Raw genomic sequence first — 19,556 nt, 5'->3', positions numbered from 1 at the left:
CCCCCCCCCCAAGTGCCCTGTTCTCATTTGTGGTGAGTTACACCACGAACAACGTGTATATTCTTGTGCATCTCACTGCATTAAATTAAACTTCAATAGTGAAGTGGAACAACAATAAAGCATGTCTACCATTACTGCAACAGGAACTTAACCCAGTTTCATGCACACTATGCAGTGTCACAGAGAAAACATACCATTATTTGAAGGACAAGACTTAAGTATTTATGCTGTGCAGGGAGATGGCAGATATAAAAAACCAGTATCATTAAACAATGACAAAGAGCAGCAGTACTGAGGAGATAAGGCTCAACATAAATTAGAAAACTGGTCTGTATTTGAATTATTTTTGGTTGAGAAAATTAAGGAAATAATGTAGCAACAAACAGAAATGAAAAAATAATGAAATCATGAACTAAACAATATGATTGATTAGACCCACACAGACTCAACTCCGTCTCTCTGAGTCGTCAAAACTGATTTCAATTTTGTATAAAAACAACGGCAGAATCTGGGCACAGTGAGACATTCATGTAGGGTCCTCCAGCCAGAGTAGCTGCTCTCTATTAATAACTGAAATTGCAAACGCCACTCTGCTTAGAGCTCCGTCTCCTCAAGATAGTTAAGCTATTTCTAATTGCAGCAGTTTCTTATTGTCTGCTTTCATCAAAGACTGAGCAACTTCCCTAAATCAATCTTTATTATTTCAAGACTGTCCCCAGTTTCTTTCCTAGAAATAATAAAGTCTCTCTTCCAGAGACTATTTCAGTAATTGCAACGACATAAGTATGTCAAAAGATAGGAAGAAATTTCTATTAACCCTGGAGGTTTACATCAAATGTTTGTACAATATTCCAATGTTTCACTACCTGGACGTGGTACGTGACACAACCTTGACCAGTCTCTATGAAATCACGTCACAAAAACCTTCACGCATTCCCTAGAAAAGCGTAAAATTGCACATGTTCTGTGGCAGCCCATGCTGGAATGTTTTTATCATGCCCTCTGTTTACCTATGCTGACTGAAGTCAGTTATAACAGCAGCTTGAGAGTCAGAATAACAAAAGTCTGACAGCGTAAAAGATTACAGAGGACTCTGGCCACCAGCCCACTGATGCTATCATTACGTTTATTTGTTCTAGGTTGAGATAATACTGTTTTCAGGGATTTTTTTTTTTCTGTTTACAATTTCAGATCAAAGTGAAAGGATCATCAGGTGACAGTCTAACTTTCATCTGCTAGCAAATGAGCTTCCTCGGTTCAGAACATGCTATACCTTTATTAAAAACCCTCCAAAACTCTCTTGGGTAAACATAGGAGTGCAGTAAGTGTCGATTCACAATGCAAGAGCTGCAGGACAAGAAAATGTATCCTTAACCAAAATGTGCACCACATACACATGCACATTCTTCCCCTTTACAGCTGAATTGTGCAAACACGGATTCTCCGAGAGCTTCAGTGCCCTCCCTGGTACGGCTAAATACAACCATTGCTTGCAATGAGCCTTCATGATGTAACCCAGCACATCAAACAAGAGTGGTTTTTGTTCTCTTAACTAAGAAAATATAATTCTAAGGCGTACGTGGCACTTACAGACTAAAAGATTCTAACCCAGTGTAACTGAAACAGTGACTTCTGTCTGTGTTTGCAAAAAGTAACTCTGCATGTTGTGACCTTGGGACTCACATCCCTCGAACCAACAAAGTATCCCAGCACTTCATATTCTTTCATGGTCGTTGTTCTCACAATTCCCTTGTGAGACAGAGGTCTGCTTTCCATCTTAACCCATCTTCATCTGAATCACACAAAAAAGTCAGTGGCTTTGTTAGGAACCGAGTGATCTTCACCGTCCCAACTCAATGTTTTATTCAGCAGATAAGGCTTCGTCCTATATTTGCTGCTCAAAGTCAGCAAAAACATCATACCACTGTGAAACTCAGTAACACTCTGTTTCATTGTTCAAAGCATGCAGAGAGAAGGAAAACCATGTTATGAAGACTAGCTGTGAACAGCCAGGGAGAATATTATTAGTTACCCTTAGCTCTGTATCCAGGGAAATACCCTACCAAGCCCAGAGCCTCAGTCTCCCTCAGCATCATGACGCCAACACCAAGCGGGCTGGCAGGGCAGACAAGCCCTCAAAAGAAGAACACTAAGAAAAAAACCTGGGAGATGGCTAGCAGGCGCCTTTGGACGACAGTCGAGGGACAAATGACCGCCAGCTGTTCAGAAAGGGCCTATGATCATATATTGAATATATATGGAATAGCAGCACAATCTGCTGGGAGCAACATTTCAGTCCTGGGAAAGCTTATCTTGTGGAGGAACCTGGAACAGCCTCACCCCCTTCTTCTCCATCCAGCAGAAATGTTAGGAATAGTGTAAAGTAAAGCTATCGGGATAGACTGCCAATGCAAACACAACACGCCGTATTAAAATCAAAATATAAAGTCTCTACTTTATCCCGTTCATTAATGGTATGATTTCAGTGACGTAGTCTTGTAGGAGTGGCCAACTCATTGCAAATACCTAGTGCAAATTCTGCTTTGGCTAAGGACAGGATCCTGATGTCCATGAAAGGAGACAAAACCCCTACGGATGGCTTTCCAACCAGTCTCTGTATTTCAGAAATGGTCAGGAAAAGGTAGAAATGGTCTTTGAGACTGAAATTTCTCAACCCCAAACCAGAATCTGTCTGGAATTTGGACAAATTCATGCATGATGGAGCATATATTCTTTAGTTTTATTAAATGAAAGTAATCGTATAGCTACTATGTCTGACTGAGTAGAAGGACATGTGCGTGACTTAGAGACACTGCTTGATTGCAGTGAATCGATCAGAAAACACCATTATTAAATCACAACACTTGCTTCTTTTTCTTTAATATACATTAAGCAACTTAATCCACTTAAGATGCTTCTGTATACAAATGACAGAGGAGACTTGCTGTCACCTTCTCTTAGGAGACAGATGAGAAATACCAAGCTACTGGTCTGCCCTCCAACCACTAAAGACCAGGTAAAACAGAGACTGGGAATCCTGCAGCCCTGCGAAAGGGGATACTCCAGGGCTGATATTCCAAACTGGGTGAAATTACAATTCAAACATTGCTGTAACACCAGACATACCTGTCAATATTTGAACACCAATATATATGGTTCCCACATTTCTGTTTCCAGAGCAGAACTGGTATGCCAGGTATTCCACAGAGCAGACACTGCAGATGCAACACTTCTTGGAAAAATTGGTTTTACAGTGTACTACTCATGTGAAGTCAATTTGTGCAGAAGCAGCAAATCTCATAAAGGGAACTTCTGTGTGTCCAGGAGCTGAGACACAGCCACTCAGACACAGCACGTGAAACTTTTATAAACACTACCGACGCACCAGTTCTTTGTCCATGAACTAAATGGTCTTATCGGTAATAAATATTTGCAAGAAACATGCTAATGGATCATAGAGCAAGAAAAGAAAAATCATGCATCACACTGTGAAAGAAGGGTATTTTGGGAAATGTGTGGTGAAGCCCTGTCGGCCAGAATCTCACGTACGAAAGCAGATTATTTCAGTATGGATATTAAAATACCACATATAACAAGGACATAATGATGATGTTTAAACAATTTATAATGGGCACTAGCTAAACAAATTTTGACACTGATAATCACTCATGTCCATCAACACAAATTAGAACTTTTTATAGCTCCAGCACAGAAGGTGACCTTTAAGACCATTGGTCTTGATTCACAGTTAGCTTTAAACCAGGGGGAAAAAGAAAAAAGTCTGGTTGCAAATGTAGAAATACTATTCTAAGCAAGAAAGGAGGTACAGAAGCTTCCAGTGTGTGTCTCAGAATATCTGCATTGAGAATTTTAAATTGAACAGTCTCCTAACTCTTGTCTAATGCCACTCATACATGAAATTTATGGAACAAAGAGCAACACCATATACTACTCCTCTCACTAAACAACTACAAGTCCTGTTATTCCAAAAGAAAAAGTAAAACCATCCATCATATTATGTAAATATTTAAAATGACAGATGTGTACTGAGAATCACAGGTACCAATGAGATATTGTTGTTGGATAGTTTAATTATCAAGGGAATTGTGAAATCTACCAATACACCTCAGACTGGTTCGAATTTTCTCCGTTTTAAACTATTCCAAAAGCTATACTGTTCACATCCCAAATGAAAACTGTGTGGCCAGCTAGGAAAAAAACTTTACTGTGTTGATTCTGAGAATTTTAAGGCAATGCTTTCACAGAGATGTTAATACTATATCCAAAAAAACATCCATCAATCAGGTCTGTTCTCTAAAACATGTTATGTTTGCTTTCCAATGTATGCCTTCAAAACAAATTTATCAGCTCTAAAAACCAGAACATCATCTTTGTTCCTAGTGACTGGAGTCCTATGCTTTGGTTTTCAATAGATTATAGGTTACTTCCCATTTTTTGTAGGAAAATAGAACAAATACAACTCTAAAGCACTAAACACATTATAGTACATGCTCGGATAGGTGACAGAGTAGATGTATCACTGTGTGACACAGATCTCAAGGCTCTTTATATTATTTATAAAAATTACCTGTAAGTACTACATATGTTATCCCATATGGACAGTTTTCCCAATTTCCTCTCTTTCCAGATTGGTTATTCTTTCCTATAGTAAACCATTACACCTAATAGTAATTACACTTTTCCAGAATGGTAGCAGCAAACTTTTAGAGTATTTAAACTACCAGTAATTCAAATTCACACGTATTGAAGCGTTATCAGCCATGATTACATTAAATAAAACTTTCAGATTCTACTTGTTACAAAGGTAAGGCAAAAAACTTAAGGGAAACTGCACAACTCATAGGAAAAAAAAAAAATGGTTTGAAGGAACTATAATCACGGTACCACAATAATCCAAGCTTGCAGTGTCAGGGTCATAATCACAGCGCCTGAGGCTTCTCTCTGTCACACTAGTTTACATCTGCCAGACTGTCACAAGTCTGTGCTTTCAGTGTGTAATTGCATCAGCAAGTGCAATACTCATTTCTTACCCTGTGGTGACATTTTTATTTATGTATTTAAAACAGGTTCTTCAACAGTTACTCAATGCTACAAAGGTGAGGCTCTCCTGATGCCTAAAAGCAGTGCAGTGAGGGATTCAAGCACAACACGCTGCACTGCTTCCATCACAGCAGTGCAAGCAAAAGTGATCTCTCATTTTTTTCCACTTTATCAGTAAATCAGTTTATTGAGAATTTTTAAAAATATAATTTCAGACTTTTTCACCCTTTGCTAATAGCCTAATTTAGTCTTCCATCTTTAACAGTGGGATTTTTAAACTGGGAAGTTAAATACGTATCACTACAGTCTCCAACAGGTTCCCCCACTTTGCTAAAGTGCAGATGAAAAGTTAATCACAGTCTTTTGATTAACTCTTCCCTTCAGCTCTTCAACTGTCTTGGTTTTGGCTTTTACCACCGAAGTCAAGCAAACCCTGACAGTTGCTTCACGGGCACTAGACAAATGTTTAACATGTTACATGAGAAAAGGTTAAGTACAAACACAGCTAATAATCTGGGCTCTTTGGAGGTAGTGTCATATCTGAATAAATCTGACAGCACCTCATTGTAAAGGGCAAGAATTTATTATTGTCCAGGTTAAACGCTGTGCTCTTATCCTTTCTGTGGCTATAACATAAGAAAGGCTCTTTGTGTGCTGAAACAAACATTAAAGTGCCAACATACACAAAATGTATAAGGTGTCTGGGGATTATTCTTCAGCAAATAGTTTTAACTTACTTTGGCTTCAGTCTCTCCCCTGTGAAGTGTATACAAATGATGGACGGCACTTTGTGATGATGACCAAGGATGTGTCAGTATTTGAAAAACATGGAAATCATGGCCTAATGTGTCAGTAGTGACCAGCAACATCCCTGGGTAAAAAAAAAAAAAAAGAAAAAGAAAAAAGAAACACAAAAGCACAACAGATTAATCACTGCAAAAGAAGAGGCTTAAGAATCTCTATCTAAAAAAGCTAGCGTGGCTTACATTTTGTTTTCTGGAAACAAAAGAAAACAGTTGCAGAAAATTACTGAATTGAAAGGATTAGCTTCATAAAAAATGAATCAGAGCTTCAACTGAAATCATATTAACAGTATTACTGCTTAAGTATTACAATACAAATCTGTAAAAGCCAACTGAAATATCTGGGAATATTCCTACTAAAGTTGAGAACTTGCGTGACCAATATGAAGCACTGAAGTGCTGAACGTTAGACTGAGACCCCAAAATGCTCTTCACTGAGAAAGAGCCAGTCTTAAAAAAGATCAGTATTTCCACAATAATAATTTTTGCAAGAAGAGACATTATCAAAACCCAGCCAAAACAACCCATACCAAAAACAATCCTGAAGAAGCATCTTTCTTAGAAATGTACAGGAAAGAAACTGTCTGATTTATTGCTTGCAAGGCAGCAAATCAGAGTTGAGAGCTTCCAAGTGAAATATTAAATTAGTTGCTAACTTCATTGAAAACAGGTCACTGATGGATGTATTGAAATGATTAAATTAGAAGATCAGCAGAATCACAGTAACTTATATACGCTGTTTACTTGTTTCTCCCACTATATGACAGCCCATAACACAGTTTTTAAACATTTACAAACATATTTAAAGTAAATATGCCATAAAAGTTTCAGCTTTTATAACAAAAAATAAGTCTTTTTTTACATATAAGAAAAGTAAGGCATTGTGGCAGAATTTAGGACTACAGTAAACAAACTTCAGATTTATTTTTCTGTATAAAAATGTCCATATCACCATGCTTATTAATGAAATTTAAGAAGTTATCACCCAAAGTAATCCTCCAACATTGAATTAACAGCAAGTATAAAGTTATTTTAGGAGTCTAATAGCTACACTGAAGTGCCTTTAAGTAATTTTCAAGGTACCCATCTATTAAAGAAAAGCAGGAATTTCCACATAGGTCAGTTTTGCTCCAGATAAAGCATAAATGAAATCTTTTATCCTTCAGGAAGAGAACTTGGGTCTCCACATTTTTCACAACACCTATTCAAAGGATAAAGGATTATCCTATTTCTGTCGTAAAGGAGAGTTCACTTTTTCAGTTTATTTACAGATGGCTCCACAATTCACCTTTCCCTCTTCTGCTCACTGCTGCTAAACAAATACATACAGTACAAGCCTGAAAGCTCTCACGCGTTACCACTGAGGTCCAATAGCAGATGCCACTTTAAAAATTTTAGAAATGGAAAAAAAAAAAACAACTCTTGTATACTAAGCAGCAGAGAAACACTCTCGAAGTAAAGACTAAATTTAAATAACTTTTCTACGGAACTACTGTTACAACATCACTAGATTGATATCCTGAGAGTTTTCTCTCCTTGGCAGTCCTGGAATGCCCCTTCCCTTAAGTCCAATTTTAGCAGCCAAAGCCTTGCCCTTCTGGGCCCAATGTCACTCCCCAGTGCCTCTTCCTCCTTCGAGGCCGAAGCAGGTTTGTGAACTCAGGTCTCAGCTCCCAGGAGGAACAGCCCAGTCCTGAAGCCTCCGAACAGGACAACAGAGCATCACCGCAGGCTTCATGTGAGCAAAATTCTTACAAAATAAGGATCTTGTGAAGGTAAACAAGTACTTTCAAGACATGAGGCCCACCAGCAGTAAGGTACAAAAATCAGAGAGGAATACAAATTGCATTTAGAGACAAAATTGCCTACAAGTTTCCTTCTTAGCTTGACCACTGAGGCTGGTAGGGCTTGGACAGAGCGCGAGCCCACCCACACTGCACACAGCCATTTCCTCAAAATCACACAAATGCAAAATCTTACATCTGACCTCAGCAAGATTCCCTCCAGTAGACATACTTTTACTGTTACAGGCTGTTACCTCGATTCCGAGTGTTAGAAATGAAAGAGTTTGTTATGGAGCTAAGAAATCCGTGAGTGCATTTGGGTATTATGTTTGGGCGGTAAGGCATGTGAGTTGAGGTTGGTCTGGATGTTAATGTTGGCTTAACTGGCAATTTCCTTGATTTGTAGTGACTGTGTTGATAGGAAATACAGCTAAAGTTGCTCAAGTGCAAGTCAGCCAAGTCTTTAGTGTGGGATTATGCACACAATTTGCATTAATTCTCTTCTGAAACATCACAAAATACACTTCCCTTCTAGTGAAGTGTGCGGTCCTCAATAATATATAGCATTTCCAGTGGAGAAACGTGGAAGCAAATAGGGGTTTGTGTGAAGCATTAGGCTGTCACTATTAGTGGAGCAAGGATATTCCAAAAGATCCTTCAACACAGTAAGGATTTATTTTCTCTATTCCCACGATTGCCTCTCCTCACGCATTAGATAGCTTTATCTACAAATTCAGTGTGCTCTTGGTGCTTTTGAGCTCTCTCTTATTCCAGATGGAAAGGACCTTTGGAGAAGCTGGAAGAGATGAATACATAAGGTTTCTCTCAATAGTGAACAGACGGCCTCAGCAAACCTAGATTTTTTTTTTTCTTCCCCCAAAGTGCTAGAAGTCTTTTATAAATACATACACAGAGCTGAGTGCACCCGGAGATCTGAGCACAGCATTCTTCATGTGTATCCCATCACATGGCACAGTGCAATGAAGATCGTAAAAAAAACTTTAAACGAGCCAAAAATCTGTCTGGAAGCTGGAGACAGAAAGCTGCATAATAATCATGAGCCAGTGAAAACACAGGAATTACCATAGTGCGTTGTCCATCAAATCTATCGGTTGTTTAGCTAACCAGGATCTCGTTTCCAATATTGGCTAGAAACGCAGGTGTCTGCGGATGGTGCAATAAACCCCACAGTACGCAGACGTGATAGAATTTTGCCCTTCTCCTCACAAAGATTTTTTCCCAAATCTGTAATCTCTACTTAACCCGAGCAGGGCAGTGCTAGAGCGCTCACTTTGGGACCATACACCGCACCATATGTCACACAAACCCGTAAAGCATACGGCGTTACCTGCTTGTTCTCTGATGACACACACCGGCGTCCGAGCAAAGGGAGCCGTGAAATGCGCTCGCCTATCTGCAGGTCTGATCAGTTCCATATGATCTACATAGTTCTTGGTTCCATAGAAATGCGCGTTGCCTTTGGGTTTTGTGTTTTTTTGGGGGTTGGTGGGTTTTTTCTGGTTTTCCTAACTTCAAGGAGTACAGAGGTGAAAGATAATACATTCGTGGGTGGAAAGGAATTAGCTTAAAAATAGAAAGATGGGTGGTATCTGATTTGGCAATTTTGCATGCCTAATCTAAAATCCTGCTGTCTGTCACTGTTTAGAATAAATGCATTTTATTAAATGAAAGCTGAGGAAAAACAGGCCCTTCGCCTATATTAGCGACAATTTTTCAGTAAGTTGAAGGAGGACCTTTCATTCTCACATTTGCATTTGAAATACAAATATAGACTTGCAGAACTTGTATCAACACCGAGGTCCCAAGCACAATACCACAGATGTGAAAGAACATGTATTTATAAAACAGCGTTCTGAAATATCTTTCTTACTACTGTTATTCAAACAGTAAATCACTGCTGGTTTAGAACATTTGACTTGGGTTTTGGTGCGGGACTTTCCAGCTCTCGTTACTTCACACCGAAGAATCACAGTTTTCAATTATGACAGCTCAGCCATTTCGCGTCTCTCTCCGGCTCCCTGCAACAAAAGGCTGCTGCACCCCTCAGCAGAAATACCTAATCCCAGGAGAGAAACGTGAACTTGAATCTTGGTCGTTACCTCACTTTCACTTTCAAGTGCAGGAAACTTCAACTCAGCTTTCTAAAAGACCTTGTGACAGTTTTCCCAAAAAGTTGTTTAGACGGAAATATGGGTTAAAGCTGTCACAAGTTCAGTTCAAAATGTTTTCTCTTATGATGTACTTTATGTATGAATAATCATAGATGAAAAGTGAATAATTCTCAAGGATTTCCTGCTTGTTTTTCAAACTGGCATTAATCCCTGTTTAACAGATAACATCTGAAATCAATTGAAACTCTTGCATAGCAGAACCCAGTGGAAATTTATGTGTAAAACAGATTATTACTTACTATGTATCTCACTGTAAAAATCCTGATTTTGCTTATCCATAATATGAGGAGTGCAGCTACGTTAAATTAACAACTGTTTTACTGTGAGGTTTTTCAAATCCACGGAGATGATTAAAATCCAGTTTAAGAGGAAAAGATATCCTAGATGGAAAAAAATTACTGAAGCTTTGTTTTAACTGACAGACACATTTGCCCTAATTTACAGCTTCCTACTTTTCATGCATTCTGTTTGGGAAATAAGCAGCTTCTTTCAGGATAGAAACGTTAAAAAAATACAGAGAATAGATGCATAAAAGGAAAAACTAGTACAGATGTAGACTGTGGGTTAAGAGCTATTTATGCAGTATCAGAAGACTAAACCAGACTCTGGCCTGGCCATAAACTAAGCCCACGCCCTAAATGAGGTGCCAAGCCACAAAAAGCATTTGCGTCAACTGGGAATACAAGGAAAAGAAGGACTTCTAATTATAGGGCCTGGAAGCGGAAGCCCAGAGTGATTAGGAGTTTAGGCGCTGCTGTATGTTTATCTGGGAGCTTCCTCTCACTCGCTCTCAGCCTGGGTTTGATAGATGAGGGTTGGCCTAAAAGGGTGGGATTGGAGTTGCTGATGGTACACAGAGTTCTCCACAATCCGAAGGAGACGGAGACGGAATACTAAGGCTTCTGCGGCCTTGTAGGAACATAACTCTTTTCAACTAGGCGTCAGCTGGTTAGCCCAAACGGCAAAATTAGAGAGCAGCAAATCTCAGTTGGGTACTTGCTATAAAATCTAGGAAACCTGAGCAGCCTAAGCATCTCCACCACATCCTATTTATAACACCTATCTAATTGCATAGTTGTTTATTATATGCATACAAATGAAGTAGACACAATTTCACCTTGGGTTTAAGTTTCAAGAGGAACTTCACTTTAAATAATGCCATCTTTCAGAGGAACAGAAGGTTTTTTCCGCCTTCCAAAACAATGTCATTCTGTAATTACACACTGAAGAACTCAACACGTTCAAGCTGTGTTGGATTTGTTTTAAAAACACCAAGGGCACAAATGTTAGGAAAGCAGGCATACATCTGCACGGAGGAAACATACGTTCACGGATATACTTAATGTAGGAATGCAGCTCTTCCATTTCCATGCACGCATAGCCACGGAGACCTGCAGAGCCACTGCACAAATAGGCTATTTACACCAACAGTGATAAAAAGAAACAAAAGAACAACTCAGATTTTATTTTTTTGAATATGAACACAGATACCGTGCAATGTTAATATTATGCTTTGTAGGTTTCCAAATTGCAGGATCGGAGAGTTCAGAGGAACCGCGCTGACTTCCAGTCGCTCCTGATTCCATCCACACGCGTTTCGCTCGACGTTCCCACTGTCCGCAGGCTCATCCTGCAGATCCCTGTTCCACTGCAGCTCTCTTACGAAAGCAGTTGTGTACATATCTTGTTAAGATGTGACAATGGTTTTACAAAACATGTGACCTGATCTATGAACAGTAGTTTTATTTCTATTCACTTAACTCCTCTCTGAGGCTAGCCAAAATACAGCCAAATATTTGTGCTACTGAGGCACATATACTTCCAAGTGTAGCACATATGCCATAGTTACAAAATTTGGTCTCAAAAAAACTTAACAAAATAAGGAAAATCTGAACTCAACAACAAAATTCACCATAAACATGAGGACAGCAAGATATCCAAAATATTTTTTAAAATGTATTTAAAAAGACCCAGCAAGTCAAAAGAAAAGGAAGAAAAAAAAATATTTTGTGAATAAATAATCATCTATGACTGTACTCTGGAGATCTCTATACACTGTAACACGCTTAGGACAACTATATCTTTAATCCAAATACTGGAGCTTGGGGTAGACGTTTGGAAACTGTCAGACATTTGCCATGTCCAATGGATGGCTCACCGGCATGCTTTATATACTAAAAACCAGCCACCAGCTTCAAACACTAACTGACTACAGCTGATGGCCCAACAGATCCTAAAACTTTATTAGGACGGGCTTCTCCGTCCCAAAACTAAAGGACACACACTGAGGGCAGCTGAGTAAACGAGGGCAAAAGATCAAAGGGAACCGACTCCCTTTTCTTTTAACCCTGCTTGCCATTCCTCCAAAAGGGATACGAATCCACAGCCACCACTGTTAAGTTAGTGTTTTGGGGTTTGTTAGTTGCAGAGACTGCAGTAAACATTTTTACTGCTGAAACATATCATCATGTTCTTCTCTTTTCATTGGAATAACAATAAAGTAAATGTGACAGAGAGAGGGTAAAATCCTGACCTCCCTGAAGTCTACAGAGCTTTCGCCACTAACCTCAAGATGGGAAACAGTTTTACCCTTTTTATACAGTTATACATCTTTAATCTGAAAGGAATTTAGCGACTCGTTAACAATCCCTGCTGTGCGACATGAATGTCCCAACAAAAATTTTAATGTATTTCAGAATTATAAATCTACATATAGATTTATCTATATATAATGTATATAGATATCATGTATCAAAACAGTACATTCAACAATAGTGATACCCAACAAATCAACGTTTATGAGCACGCCCACAGGTTTTTTCAATATATTCAGCATCATATTAAAACTCGCCCCATTTACCTGCAAATTTGACAAATTTTCACAAAATGTAAAATTTCTATAAAAAGCTAACTAAAATTTCTATAAGAAGATGATCATTAAGAAGTGACTAAAGAACCATCCTTCAACTGTGCCATTTTCTGAAGTAGTGTAAAAAACAACTATGGATAATGTTCGATTAGGACAACTGTACATCCTTAATGCTTAAGGAAACTAAGACCTAATACTACTTTTCTCTTAGAAGGGAGGAATAGGAAACTATGAAAATTACTGAAGTTGTTAGAAAAAATTACAGAAACAGGACCTGCTGAAGGAGATAGAAAGCCTAAGACCATCCTCCTCAAGGGCTCTTATCACAGCAAGACTTTTTGGTAGAAATGAAAAAAAGCTTATAAATGGTACAGAGATGGAAATCAATTATTTATGTATGACTTCTGGCTGCAGCAAAAGGTAGGTGCTGAAGCGCAATGATTGAATCACACTTCTCCAGCAGTACAGAATCTTATTTGCATGAAGACATCAATTTGATGATAACAGACAAACATTTCCTATCTTCTCCCTCTCCTCAAATATCAGATCTTCAAAGTAGGAAATGGATTCTGTTCAAAACTGCTAGCAACTTCTGCCACTAACTACTATTAAAACCTGATCTGGGAATAAATTTCTTTGGAGATAATAGGTTAAATACTAAAAATTAGAAAAAAATACGAACCTGGAAATTTTCTAAAAAGTTAAGTAGGAATGGATTTAAGCTATTGATAATCATATAGTTCTGAAATTTAAAAATAGGAGAAATAATGCACTGCAAATTACAATACTGGCCCTCTTGTAAATACATTTCTTCCACACAAATAACATGATGCTATATGGCACTGATGATAGGATTTCACAGGCGTTTCTTCTCAGGTTCAAGGCCATGTTCAGGGTGCTTCCAGGGTTAAACTCAGAAAACAAACGGTGATTTTATTTAAGACTGGTTTTAAACAATACTAAATTAAATCATAGCTATCTGAAATGTAGCAGTTATTTAATAGAGGATTTAAATTATCGAGAATTTCCTCAGTTTTCAGTATATCTTAAAGTATCCCACCCTTCAGGTAGGAAATGCTCTAGACGTAGGCAAGTATTTCTATGAAATGAAAATCAGTTTCCTGTAGGGAAGCATTTAAGAAAAAAAAAAAAAAAAGCAGTGCAGAATGTACACCATTGGAATTAAAAAGTACAGAAGAAAACAGCACTGAAATTATTTCATGAAAAGGGTATTTGCATTGATGTCAAACTGGCTAATCACGGCGAAGAGACAATTTGTCACAATTCAAAGCCTACTTTCTGTTAAAACAGATAAGATTTTCTCCTCTCTGCCTAGTCCTCCTATTTACGTTTTTGCTGCTAAAAAATTCCAATGCTGACACTTTTCCTTCACAAACAAACCATAAAGCAATGCTAGCAAGCCATAGATCATAAATTATTTCTCACCTTCTGGCCCAGCATATGTGATATAGAGACTTTGTAACTGCCATTCACCAAATATGATGCCGTTACGTTAATTTTAATACATTTGTCTTCAAATGCAGTAATTCAAGTAAAAAAATAATCAAAATAAACAGAGAAAAAATAAGGAATTATTCTGTCATTAAATAATTACAGCTCATTTTACTCGAGATGACACATCCAGGAAGGTGATGTTCCAGAACAAGATTAATCTTGCAAATTTGAGAAGGAAGTTGCACTCCTTATAAAAGTCCAAGCACAGGCGAGGTGTTGGTTGCAGCCGTATCAGTACTGCAATAATTTAGCTTATACAGCACTTGCCACTATAAAAGGTTATCTCCAAGCCTCAAACAATCTACAAGTTTAATAAAAGGCTGATTGTATACCTTAGGTAGGAAAAACAGAAAGAAAAAAATTTCTGTTAATCTGTGAGGCACCATCAGTGCTTCCCAACAAGCACATAAGGTATTTTTCTGCCCGCTTGCTCTGATCAATGGGAAAAACTTCTGCAGAGACATTCCAATTTAAACCTCTTTAACTATTAACTCAAGGCCACCATCACATTTCAATATAGAACATTTAAATAATCAGGGGAATTTCAGGTCCGTTAAAGGTGCAGTCAGGCATCCAAAGGGGTATACAGTTTAATCTGTTTTACTGCTGGCCCAACATTAATTTTCTCGTTATTAATGGATGGAAAAGCTCTTTTGTAGCCAAGGAAGCATAATTATTTAAAATTTTAGATGTGTTGCACTTCACAGCTCTCAGCTGCTAAGCTGGCAGGAGTAACACTTCTGGAAAGCAGATCATTTATTTACCACATTTAAAAGGAAAAACCCAGATATTTATAAAACAGCACCATTTTTTAGCTATTTACTAATTTGGTATCTTATCTGATTAGCTTCTCTCTTTGGAATTAAAATTACTATAATTAAACAACAAGAAAATCAAAGTTACAGAAGTGGACTGAATTTGACGTGTCATTCACTGGTTTCAGCAATGGATTCAGATCAGGGATCCCGTGTAATATTCTTCCCTGGCACTGAGTTACCGCATGACCTCGAGTGAGTGACAGCTTCTCAGCCCTTCAGTTTTCCTAAAATTAGCTTTCAATCCCTAATATTAAAAATTTGAAGTTCTTGCAGTTCATTTGCAACATACCCTTCTTTTTAACCTGTCCTCTCCTAATCAGCTGAAGTCGTACTCCTAGCTTTGATTTCTGCTCTTTGTTTTCTATACTGTTTGCAAACATCTCTTCTATCCCCTCTCCCCTGCGCTGCTGGAATCACGCCAGTAATAAATAAATAAATAAATAAAAATAAACAAATAAATAATATATAATAAATAAAATTTGTTCAGTCAACTAGCACAGCTTGAAAAGTCTCTCACTTCTTGTTCACTGCCATCTCCTTTCTTCCTCTCTAAACCTCTTTCTTTGGAATCTTTCTTACCACCTTGTCCATAACTCTGTCAGCATCAAATCTTGCATCCTGTATCTTTCTTTCCTGCCTTATGCAGAAGCTATCTTGGTCCAAGAACGCATCCCATTCTGAACTTGCAAGGTAGCTGTATGAATTTACACCTCTCTATGCAATATATCCAAGTAATATGCATTACTTATGTATATTACAATGGACCTCCCCCATCCCACCAAGTTAAAAGTTGGTGCTGCTGTCAAACTGAAGGTGTACTTAGTTACCACTACAGTAATGTTTTACAAAATTATTGTATTTTCAGTTTGGTTTTAGGGGCTTGTACCAAAAAATATTGCATCTGTCACTCCCTCTGAAATGGTAAGAAGCCCTGACAGAACCCTGCAGCTGACAAACACTTCTACGTCTACATTTAAGACATGTAGAGAAAAGCTTTTATTGAAAAACATTGTCCCAAGAGAAGAACACCACTAAGCTTTCGTAACAAAATGTCCTTTTCAGAGGCTGTAAGTCTAGTTACTTGCCTTAAATTGGCAATCGAGGCACAACCTCTAAAAAAATTCAAATACAGGATAATTCTCATCTTTCCTGGCTACCCACAGCCACCTACTGGATTTTTTGTAGATACAGTTCTTGGCAGTGAAGACTTCCCAGCCTAACTGAGAAACAAGGTGCAAACCTTGTAGTTACAGTAAGAAGTAAGATTTAAACAAACTTCACACAGATGTGCTAACTTCTGCTCTTAAGCAAATTTCCAAAACAAATACAAGTGATAGTTACATTTGTATGTATGTTCCCAGTAACAAGGAGGAAGAGCAAAGAAATGTCAGCTCTGGTGCTCATCAGCAGTGTCTAACGCTATAGTCCAAGCCCCAGTTGGCTAGTCCCAGCTCAACAGCAAAAGGAAAAAACTGAAACTGGGAGGTCCTGCAGTCCTGTAATAAGTTACTGGCTTGTACTATCACAGTTACTATGCAACTATGACTTTTTTGAAGGAATTCATGTCAAAGGCTGTGCCAAATGCACCACAGAAGAGAGGAAGGAGAAGGCCCACGCACCTGAGCAGCAGCCCGCTGTAACCCCAGAGCCCGCAGCGCCTGGGGGAGAGCAGGAGGCTGTGACCACCTCAGATTCTGCACTACTAATTATCACAAGTGAAAAAGAGGAATTAAGACCTAAGTATAATTTCCCGTTCTGCTTGCCTTAGTTGCTAACTTACAAAATCATTCACTACGTTTGTGTAACTTGAGGCTTCTAGAGAAAGCAGAGCTACAGAGGAAGAAGAGCACGGCAGTTCCCGCTGAAGATGGACGGAACAGTAAGAGGTGTCCTAGCATCCTCCAAAATCAAACTCTGTAACTGAGTAACAAGACTTAGAATTAGTTGACATACCTAAAACTTAGGGATAATTTCTCTGCACTTTACTTTACAGATTGTGAAAATGACATATATACATTTTCTCACGTTCTACTTACACATACGCATCCTTAAGACCTCATGACCAAAGAGCATTATAGCAATCAGTATGAAGATTGCAAAGTACCCTTCTGAGTAAAGGTTAAAAACAACAGGTAAGTATGTTAGTCCAGTGAAAGTCTGATTTATATAGTTTATTTTCAGCAAAGGATAGACTGGTGCTGTTTCTTAGGATAAGCCAGAAATTGTTCTTTCCTTGTGTAAGACTATCCCAACTCAACAGCATAAGAGAATACATAAAATCAAAGGAAATAGAGCCGTGTGATTAGTCACCACAGTGGATAGCTGGCATCCCTCTAAATGTTTGTAAGGAATGGTGCCAGCTTTAAGAGCAAAAATTAACCGTCTCAAATTTCTATAAGGGCTGAGAAGTAAGTATCTCAGCAACCTGGCAGAAACACAGTGTACTGCCTGGAAGAATGCTACCAGAGTTCAACTGGAGGCGGGGGATTTTACTTCAGACACCGAGGTTATTCACCCTAACACCCACTTACAGAACTGCTGCATGAATCCAGCAGCCAGAAAGCGTGGAGATTTCTCAGTTTTATAAAGCACATTCTCTTCTTGCCTCGCCGCCGCTGACTCGGCCGCAATCCTGACTGAGACAATTTCTGCCACTGAACCGTACACATTAACTGTAACAGGCAACAAATGGCATTTCTACCTAGTTTTCATAGGAAATCCTCCTTCTGCAGCATATGCCAAGGCGTAGATCACTGTAAAATACAAGTAGGCTGTAACTTCCCTTCTGTCTTATGAAGTCAGTATTGTTTTTAAAAAAAAAAAGGGGGCAAAATAAAGCTAGTGTTGCCTGGGAGGGAAGGCAGCACACACAGCACACGCTGCCTGCGTGCATTCCTGCGGCATCCTTTGCTTGTGGGACTGCTCTTAAAACTGTGATCCCACAACGGGTATGTCAAGTGATAGAAAACATCCCTGCCTTTGCAAGCTAGAGAGGATCTGGCCCTGCCTCCCCTCTACTGGGAGAGCAGAAAGAAACTTATTGACCCATGCACTAGATAAATGAACAGACTATCCATTAACTAGTGAATTGCACAGAACGGAATTATGTTAGAGACAATAAAATGAATATGACTTTAAATCGTTCATTAAAACTGTCACCAACCATCTAAAATTTAACCTAGAAACCACAGCTATCACCTATATATCATACAAAAAGCTTGCCAAAACCCACGATTAACCTGTGCAATGATCAATAATTTTGACATACAGTAAATTTTGTTTGTAACTGGAATACCAACAGTTGATGATAAAATATTCTCCTAGACATAAAAAGAAACCAGCTACATTTGGTTACACATTTGTTAACTAAAACCTTTAGTGCTGGAGAACATCTAGGTATCCGTGATAAAAATCTCCTTAGCTAGAAAGCACTTTGTCAGGCAACAGACAGACAGAAGTTTTACAATCACAAAATACAGTAATTCCATCCAAAAAGTTGATTGTATCAGCATCTTCCCTGTTTTTATTAGTATCAAAAATCTCAAACATGGAAAGTAAAAATTGTGATTTATTAGTTATGCCTTACAAAAAAAAAAAAAAAAAAAAAAAAAAAAAAAAAAAAAACTTCCTTTTCTCTTGCAGTTTCTCTAGGAAAAGGCAGCCTTCGGGTAAAACACGTGTTTATCTGTTGTGTCAAATCTAGCCCAATCAATAACTCAAATTAACCTAAAAAAGAATATTCCATCTTTCTACTTCATATTCCTAGAAACCCTAAAAAATCCCGATTTTATGACCCTAAAGCATACCAAATAAACAGAATGCATGTCTCAGCTACAACACTGATGCCAAATAGTGAGAAATAAGTTCCTTTTTCAGTTACTCTCAAAAATTCTGTCCCACATAAGCCACATTTTGTAGACAAAAAAAAACCCCACGCTACTGCAGGCAATATATTTTTGCGTTAAGAAACGTAATAAAGGTACAGAGAGAATTAAAAACCAGGGGATTTGGTTATTTCCAGGCCTGTTGACAACATTTGTTAAAGGAAGATGAGCAGCTGGTCTAGATTGAAAGGCTGAACCAACTGTTTCCTGTCACATTTAACAGCCCGGCATCATTTAAAGTCTTAGTATTAGGCGGATGGTAAAAAGAAATTCTGTATCTTCTATCACTGTGTAATCTGTATTAAACCTTTGATGTATGTAACTTTCAAAGTCCAAGTAATTTACTTTTCCATTTCTTTGAAATACTAGTAAGCAATGTCTATAGATTAAAAATATATGCATTCCACATTTAAATAAAAAGTTAAAATTCAAATATTAATACTTTTAGCCTCACCATTTCTAACATTTAATTAAGCTGTTCTGTCTTCCTAGAGGGTGGAGGGGAAACTCAAGAGTTTATCATGAAATTTGGCTAACAGAAATGGTAAATATAAGGTAAAAAAACCTATCTGTCTGGATCCGAATTCTGAAACACTGATCTTATTTCCTTCCTTATGGATTCCATTTTTA

At 38.2% G+C, this 19,556-nt stretch overlaps 1 protein-coding gene across 8 annotated transcripts in view; it reads right to left on the bottom strand.

Annotated features, from left to right (window-relative positions):
- BCAS3 (BCAS3, microtubule associated cell migration factor) overlaps positions 1-19,556 on the bottom strand; it is a 371,871-nt gene that overhangs the window by 258,642 nt on the left and 93,673 nt on the right. For all 8 annotated transcript variants that reach the window (XR_003399716.1, XM_026861420.1, XM_026861421.1 and 5 more), the window contains exon 13: positions 5,799-5,932. Coding sequence is in view for 7 of the 8 variants with exons in the window: in XM_026861420.1 (XP_026717221.1) it covers positions 5,799-5,932 (134 nt within the window). In the remaining variant the exon portion in view is untranslated. The remainder of the gene's footprint in view (positions 1-5,798; positions 5,933-19,556) is intronic.

The sequence above is a fragment of the Athene cunicularia genome, assembly GCF_003259725.1.
Source record: "Athene cunicularia isolate RWA chromosome 19 unlocalized genomic scaffold, athCun1 chr19_part1, whole genome shotgun sequence".
Taxonomy (NCBI): Eukaryota; Metazoa; Chordata; class Aves; order Strigiformes; family Strigidae; genus Athene; species Athene cunicularia.
Note: the sequence above shows the minus strand (reverse complement) of the source record. Positions and strands in the feature narration are given on the sequence as shown.